The sequence below is a fragment of the Ascidia mentula genome, chromosome 2 (genome assembly GCF_947561715.1).
Source record: "Ascidia mentula chromosome 2, kaAscMent1.1, whole genome shotgun sequence".
Taxonomy (NCBI): Eukaryota; Metazoa; Chordata; class Ascidiacea; order Phlebobranchia; family Ascidiidae; genus Ascidia; species Ascidia mentula.
Window position 1 is genome coordinate 6,090,141 of NC_138567.1, and position 8,099 is coordinate 6,098,239.

The window sequence follows — 8,099 nt, forward strand, 5'->3', positions numbered from 1 at the left end:
GCTAGTAGCTAAGCAGTATAGCAGTAGTTTTGAAACACTCTTACTAGTTGCAAAGTAGGACATGCAGTATTCAAAATCAAACATTTAAATGAATTAAATCTGCATAAAATAAATTTTTCCAAATCCACTGCTCTACTGTAAGTAGTTGTTATTTTTAAACCTGCATAGAAAGTACAACGTACAAGTGGATGTGACAATATTGTTTAATTATATCATTTGTAAGAACGAATGCAAGTTTTACAGTACCTTAAATGTAAAGTCGAACTACCAAATGTAGATATATATTGTACAGAATGTTCACCAAGTTTGTGTCTGTTCTGCTCGTTTTAGAAAATGTGGGGATGTCAATGGCAACAAACGGTGAGCCTTAAAGACAATAAAAGTCGATAAAAAGGACCAAAAAGTAATTGTGTTCATCTTTGTTTAGATTGTGGCCTCGTGTCAACATCATTCAATGACACTGTAATAACTTTGTCCGATGATCTTGTTGACGCGAACACTGCACAAGAGAAATGTTCGTTGCTTGGTGGAAATCTAACCATGACTGATGACCAGAATATCAACGAGTCATTAATTCAATTAATGACAAAAGAATATACAAAAGGTGGATGAATTTTGTATGTCATCACTACAAAAACTAACAGTAAAGAAATTTTAGGTTTAACACGAATATACTAAAGGTTTGTCATTTTTGTACATCATAACTTAACAACTTGTCAATAAATATATTTCAGGTTTGACACGACTTTGGATTTTCTATGATTTTGAGGGCGGGGATACATTTAGATTTCAAAACTTTTCAACTAATGTCAGTTACTGGATAACTGCAAAACAACTTGGTGTACTTTGGTACATAGATTTCTTCACAAGGTAATGTAAAGGCAGCTAGTATTATATGACAACGTTTAGGAAAATCTGAACCTACCTGTAGGTTCCTGATAACCGATTCCGGAAATTATTCCCCATTCCCGACCCACAGCTGTAACAAGTTCCACCCTTATGGAAACTATGTTTTCTGGGTTAAAATCTTTCATGTGAGACAAATATATTTCGCCATAAACTTTTTTATTGTCTGTAAAAACAACTTAAAAAAATAAAGCACAAGCACTAAAATCTTATCGCTGTCTTAAGAACTGCCATAACTTTGTCGTTTAGAAGCGATGATAGAAATGAGGAAGAAATATTTTTCTGCGATGCAATTAATGCAGAAAGAAGAAAATGGAGAGTGACAGTTGGCAAAGACTGTAACGGGAGTGGTACACATTTTTCTGTAGATTGCAAATAGCCAAAACATTATGTTAAACGTTTCTTTCAAGAAAATTGACTTACCAGCTAGCCGCATAAAGTTGTAACATAACAAATAATTATTTCATTACCTTGAACAAACTTAACACCACGTTAACATTTTCTGATTACAGGATGGAATTTACAATTTTCCTTGTTTGCTTCAAAAACACTTAAACCGGGATACAAAGAAATATACGTATACGAAAACACCATATATTGTAGCATGCTACGAAATGTTAACCATCCCTACGGCACCTTTACTCAGTCTCGACAATCCTCATTTACTTCAGGTTGAGATAAGCATCGTTAAAATTGTGAACATTCATCAGAAATAACAATCTTGTTATCTTCGTTTTAAGATATCAATGTTATGATCGGGGCTCGTTACAATTCCCAAATTAGCGGTTGGGTTTGGAGCGACGGATCTCCTGCAAACTATTCTGCTTCCAACGTTACATCCTGCCAGCAGGGGGCGCTCCATTATGGCGATGGTTGGGAGAAATCGAGTGTTGATTGTGTTGGACAACCAGCTTACTACGCCTGTCAATTTAAACGTTAGTATCACGGCAATGCGTCCATGTAAAAAGAAACTAATGTTAATCATATTTGAAAATATTTTGTGGAGTTTTTTGTCTCAAATGTTGGCGTAATGTTACGTCTATGTATCGACAGTTTATATTGTTTTAATTCATTGCACCTCTGGTTGCAGTTATTGCTACTGTGAAAAAATATCCGTGCAACTCATCCATTGTTGCTATAAGATGGACTGGACTGGATCTATTTATTGAGAATCAAAATCTTTCGGCTCAGGTATCTTAGTTCGTGACAGTTAAGTAAACGACATAACGGGTTTTGCAAAGGGGGAATGTTGGTGGATCATCAGTTGATGTAATTGCAAGAGTGTGATTTATTTAATGATTTCATACAACCAAACACACTCTGCATTCGGATTTTCTGTTTGTCTCTTTTTCAAGGTGGAGGTCAGCTTGGTCGAATCGAAACAGACTTTTCTCTTGCCTTATGCGAATCTATCGGTTCAGATAGAAAACTTGAACATATCAACGAACTACGGAATTAAAGTCAGTATTTTTTCTTATATTCTGTATATTGTAAATAAAGAAAAATAATATAGTAAAACTGAAAGATTTTTGCTGCAGAAAGTATCAAGTCATTGAACAATGTCATTAACAGGTATCAGCGTTTCTTTCGGGTTGCGCAAATGCTAATGTTTCTACATCTCTGGCGGTGTCGACTTTAGGCAATCCCCCAGAAAGGTGCTTTCAGAACGGTAACAAAATGCTTATGTGAATTAATGCGTTGTTTGATCGTTAACTGTGCCCGACAGGAAGTAACAACACTACTGACAACAACAATAATAACAACGACGACAACAACAAAGGCAACAACAACAACAACAACAACAACAACAACAACAACAACAACAACAACAACAACAACAACAACAACAACAACAACAACAACAACAACAACAACAACAACAACAACAACAACAACAACAACAACAACAACAACAACAACAACAACAACAACAACAACAACAACAACAACAACAACAACAACAACAACAACAACAGCAACAGCAACACCAACACCAACACCAACACCAACAACAACAACAACAACAACAACAACAACAACAACAACACGATCCTGATACTTTGTGTTATTTTGGTGATTATTGCGGTTTTGACAGCAATCTTTATCGGATTTTGGTATAAACGAAGGTAAGGTTATGAACACTTGTGAAGGAAATTTGTAATAGTTACGACCCATAAGCATTTGCAGTATTGGTGCTTTGCACGTAATTATTTGATGCGTTTTAATCATCATTGTTCGTTTCCCCATAAAGGGCTTTAAATATTTTGGAAACCCCGATGCAAGCTTCTATTATGTTTGCAGAAAATCAAACCAGAGCGAACCTCAAGCAAACGAATTTACACCTCCCACAGCATTTGCTGGGAATGAAGGTAATGTTGATCGTTTATGGATTATATTGAGTTGATATAAACGGCCCTGTCCTTTTTAGAAATACACTTTATCTTATTGGTATTATAAATATGACTAATGGTGCAGCTATTAACAAAGTCGCAAATATTGCAGGCACACAAACATTATATAAAAGCAAAAATAGTTAACATACGATTTAAATACTTACTTGCGGCTTAGATGCAGTTCACCCAAATGGAGTTTATCAAAATTTGTCGGTTGACGCAGATACAACCAAAACCAACAATCATAAAGAGCTATTCAAAGTTTACGAGACCAACATTACAGCGGATTTTCATTTGTTTAACGAAGAGTTTAGGGTGGGTTATAGTTTTCAAAAACTATTGTTGTAATTGCAAAATCAATGGAAATGAACAAAGAAGAACCCAGCGTTTCTTCTTTGAAATGATATGCCTGAGATAATCTTCGAGCTTTAATGGCCTAAAGATTCCTCATACAGCACAGGAAACTGTGTAATGCGTGGGTTTCACCAATCAAGCCTTTCACTGGCTTCATTCCACAGCTCTATAGTTAAAGAATAGAATAAGTTTGTTTGGACAGTAGCTGGATGGCTAAGGCAGTTCATTCTACATGGGTTGATGTAAAATCAACACAGGTTCTTTCGTGCAGGTTCTTCACAAACAAAGCAAAGAGAGTCAACAACCTTATGCGGTTTCACAACTTCCCGAGAACGCCACGCGAAACAGATACAAAAATATTTACCCTTGTAAGACATAAATGACTCAAAAATCAAATATTTCCAGTTTGATACAAACTTTTCTGACAGACGACCATGCCCGAGTAATACTGGTGGAAAAGGAAGACAACGATTACATCAACGCTGCTTATATACCGGGGTACAGCAACAAGAAGAAGTTCATCGCTACCCAAGGCCCTAAGCAGAAGACGATCAATGATTTCTGGCTGATGGTTTGGCAAGAAAACTCAACAATAATTGTGATGCTCACTGGTCTGATGGAAAAGGGAAAGGTTGGTCCTTTCGTCAGATGTGCGTCGAACTAGATATGTGGAGAAAGCTAAATATGCGCATAAAAGTGCACAACTTGGAATAGGGAATTGCTAATCGGGGATATTGCCAGCAGAATATTTGTAGGTTGCCATCAGTACAACGAACTACTAAATTCTTGCCACAAACACCTGCAAAAAATAAGTGTAATAAGATATTGGTTTTGCCGGGCATTTGTGTACATAAACTAGTTCGTCGACACTAAAATCGACCTACAAATCATATCCATCTTATGTCATGCATAGACGTGTAGTAATATATGAAGCGCTCGGTCTGGGCGTGGGCACGGGTTGCAAAACAACGACAGTATCACATGTTGTTCCACCAACTGGGTATCGACGTCATAATAACAGCACATCACTGTATGTTGACTGGGACACCGGGACAAACCATTAAACCACGACTTCGGAAACAACTTAAACACGAAAAATGTAAAACCATGCCGTATCTGTGATGATGAAAATACATTCCAAAACACCTTAATTATCAACTTAAGAAACTTAATTGTCAACAATATCACTTTGGACCGACTGAGTTTGCCCGACAAACAAACGAATATGCAAAGAAAGTAAGAAAAGGAAAACAAACAAATATCAAAAATCTTCAATACTAACAAACGATCCATATACTAATTCGGTTTGTCCTGATGATTCCTTTCCTTAACCTACTATAAATACGTGTTTACAGGCAAAGTGCGAACAATATTGGCCAAGTGTAGGATCACATCTGGAAGTAACGGCTGATTATGGAATTCAAACAGACCAAGAAGCTCGCTTAGGTGGAATATACATGCGAAAATTTGTTTTATGCCGCGGAGAGGTACGGCACATGTGGATTCATTGTGGGTTTCAGATGCATATGGGCTTGTTTCAGGAAAAACGTATCGTTACCCAACTTCAATACACAACCTGGCCAGACCATGGAGTTCCTGTCACTACAACAAACATGATCTACCTACGTAAGATGGTGGAAGATTTACACAAAACTTCAGCTCCTATAATTGTTCACTGCAGGTACAGAAAAGAGAGGATAAGAGTTTTTATCATGACCAGCAAGCGAACTGAAAGTCTATTAAATATACAGTATAAAAATAAAAAAAAGTTTATTCCATTTACCTGTTTGTGTTGTGGATATTAGCTGCCACACAAAATTTGGGTAAAGTAATGTTGCACCGAACGTGATTCAATCGTCAGGTGTTTTGTTTTAGTGCTGGTGTTGGTCGGTCTGGAACTTATATTGCCATGGATATTTTGTTCGATGAGTTGGACGACAAAGGAACTGTCGACGTCCCGCAGACTGTACTAAGGATGAGGGCAAACAGAACAGATATGATCCAAAACCTGGTATTTAACCAATGTGTGATAAAACTTAAGGTGTGATAAATATTTTGCTTTCGATCTACAGAAACAATACATATTCCTGTATAAGTTGTTAGTGGAGCGAGAGGGTCTACAGATGGAAACAGACAGAGATGTAATTGAACTTCAGTCAATGACTTCTGATGAATTGTAAGAACCCAATAAAAAAAATGTTCAACAATTGACGTCGTTAACTCATAGTACTTTTAGTGCATACAACTTTTAAGGTAGATGAATCGTATTTTAAGAGCCTTTTTGCCCGTTTGCAGAACAAGAATTCAAGAATCTGAGTACAAAATCTTGTCCGATTGGCGATACGGAGAGGAGTGGCTTGAAGGAAACCCGAAGTTAACCACTTGTATGATTATGTTTATTTCATGCCTCTGTTTTTCTAGAATTGACTACCATTATTCCTACACACAAATATAGACAAAAACACTGCCCTCGGAATTTGGGATAAAGATATTGACGGACTAAGGAGTTTCAATGCATCGTTCATACATGTAATAATATAAGTTGTTGTTTTTGACAAATATTGGCGATAAATATAAAAAATACAAATACACATGGACTACTTGCCAGGAAATGGACGCTTCTGAGTGTTTCATTGCTGCCCAAACCCCACCAAATGACCAGATGGAGTTATTTTGGAAAATGGCTGTACAAAATGGCACGCGTATGTTTGTGGATTTGAACATAGCAGTGAAGGTACAACCAGTACACAACAAAAAACATTTGAGGATAAAATGACATATTTTGTACATTTTCTAGGTTTCTCAAGATAAACCTTTACGATATGGCGACGTTACTCTTACTGTGGAAGAACTTTCGGAAAGTCACTCATATAAATTGGCAAGAATTGTGATTACATCTTCATCAAAATCTTTCGTAAGTTTGACAAAAACAAACTTAAACGTAGATTGTATTTAATGATGAAGAAAGTGTTGTGCAATGCATTTGCAAAATGCCACTTTTTTAACATTTAAAAGTCATGTCAAAATTTGAAGTGAATATCATTGTAAAATATAGTTTGAAACACCTAAAGGTTTTTACCCCTTGCGTTCAGACTGACACTCTGATGACATTCATACAAGTAAAGGGATGGAGTGAAGTTAAGAAACCACCAAAGGAAGTGGAGTTTGTTGAAGTGATTGAAGCCATGCAAGGGATGAAGAGAGATAGGAACTGTCGTTGTGTGTTGGTCATGTGCAGGTAAACATAAACCTAAATATTTACGAATATATCAATAAAACCTTAAGCCTAAAAGAAATAAGAAAAGCCTGTAACCATTAACGTAGCCAGGGGGAAAGAGCCATATCCCCTTTCAAAGTTTTAGAAAAACATTCGAACCTCGCCAAAATGTCACGCTGACTGCGCTATTAGCCATAACGCATAACTTCTTTGTCTCTTTAAATTTGCGGTGTAGTCATTTAAGTATTTTATGTTTTCGTATAAAAATTTGATGGTACTGAACAAAGTTTTTCAGAGTACAGTAAACAAAGCTTTACACACTATTACATTTGATATTGTTGCAGCAATGGCAGAACGAGGACTGGTACTTTTATTGCTCTGACAAGAATAATTAAACGTCTGAAGACTCAGCAAAGGGTGGATGTTTTCCGAACTGTGAAAGATTTACGAGATATGAGACCAAACATGCTGGATGACGAAGTAATTACGTTTTAACTACTTCCTCATATACCGCTGTTAAACTATATTGCATGACTTTCATTTTAAGGTGCTCTACAAGTATTGCCACTCCGTGGTTTTGAAATACTTGGATGATTCCAGCACATATTCCAACTGCAAATGACGAACTTTCAGTTGTCAATACATTGATATCTTTTGCATTATTATTAATCAATCATTTTTTCGATGTAATGTTCTGTTTTTTTATTTATATTATGTGATTATACGCAATTTTGATTTGTTTTGTTCACACGGTAATTTATAATGTGCTTTTATAACTGTTGTTTTGTTTATCTTCATGTAAAATTATGTAGAAACTGTAGTTCTTTGTTCCGCTTCCCTTTAAAGAAGTATCAGAAAATTAAATGTCCTCAAACCAAACAAATCTTTTGTAAAAAGGAATGTCCAAATGATTTTTGGCGTTAAATCTGCTTCTACATAAAAAATATCGAGGTCCTTTAAACTTATCTTCATCTTGGGTATCAACAGATAATTACAGTCGTTCAAAACTTATGAATTCAGAGTTAGATCATAATTTGAGCAGGAAACAGGGGAAGTGGTTCATTCAAACATTTTCCCGGGACTTTCTCCTTTACCTCTCATCCTGAAAATCTCTGCTAGTAACCATAGAAACGTTGGAGTGTCTATATGGATTAATGAAAATATATACTCAGTTTTACAAATAGTGTGTTTTAGTATTCCTTGTGTAGTTAACTATTTGCACAACACGT

The 8,099-nt window shown here is 36.1% G+C and overlaps 1 protein-coding gene across 1 annotated transcript; it reads left to right on the top strand.

Annotated features, from left to right (window-relative positions):
• Window positions 1–2,791: 2,791 nt before the first annotated feature.
• Window positions 2,792–7,680, top strand: LOC145889981 (receptor-type tyrosine-protein phosphatase alpha-like). Its single transcript, XM_082981028.1, has 16 exons — window positions 2,792–3,032; window positions 3,208–3,275; window positions 3,475–3,614; window positions 3,925–4,021; window positions 4,082–4,284; window positions 5,009–5,140; window positions 5,195–5,334; window positions 5,529–5,664; window positions 5,726–5,829; window positions 5,949–6,037; window positions 6,109–6,182; window positions 6,262–6,387; window positions 6,451–6,567; window positions 6,746–6,891; window positions 7,215–7,350; window positions 7,418–7,680. The coding sequence occupies exons 5-16, from the start codon at window positions 4,222–4,224 to the stop codon at window positions 7,490–7,492; spliced, it is 1,338 nt and encodes a 445-aa protein (XP_082837154.1). The 5' UTR covers window positions 2,792–3,032; window positions 3,208–3,275; window positions 3,475–3,614; window positions 3,925–4,021; window positions 4,082–4,221; the 3' UTR covers window positions 7,493–7,680.
• The last annotated feature ends 419 nt before the right edge of the window (window positions 7,681–8,099 follow it).

What these genes read in the sequence shown, in the direction of transcription:
- LOC145889981 (XM_082981028.1), top strand. Translation starts at nt 4,222, where the DNA reads ATGGTTTGGCAAGAAAACTCAACAATAATTGTGATGCTCACTGGTCTG. An exon ending in CATCTTCATCAAAATCTTTC is followed by an intron (nt 6,568 to 6,745) that starts GTAAGTTTGACA and finishes CCTTGCGTTCAG; the next exon opens with ACTGACACTCTGATGACATT. An exon ending in TGTGTGTTGGTCATGTGCAG is followed by an intron (nt 6,892 to 7,214) that starts GTAAACATAAAC and finishes ATATTGTTGCAG; the next exon opens with CAATGGCAGAACGAGGACTG.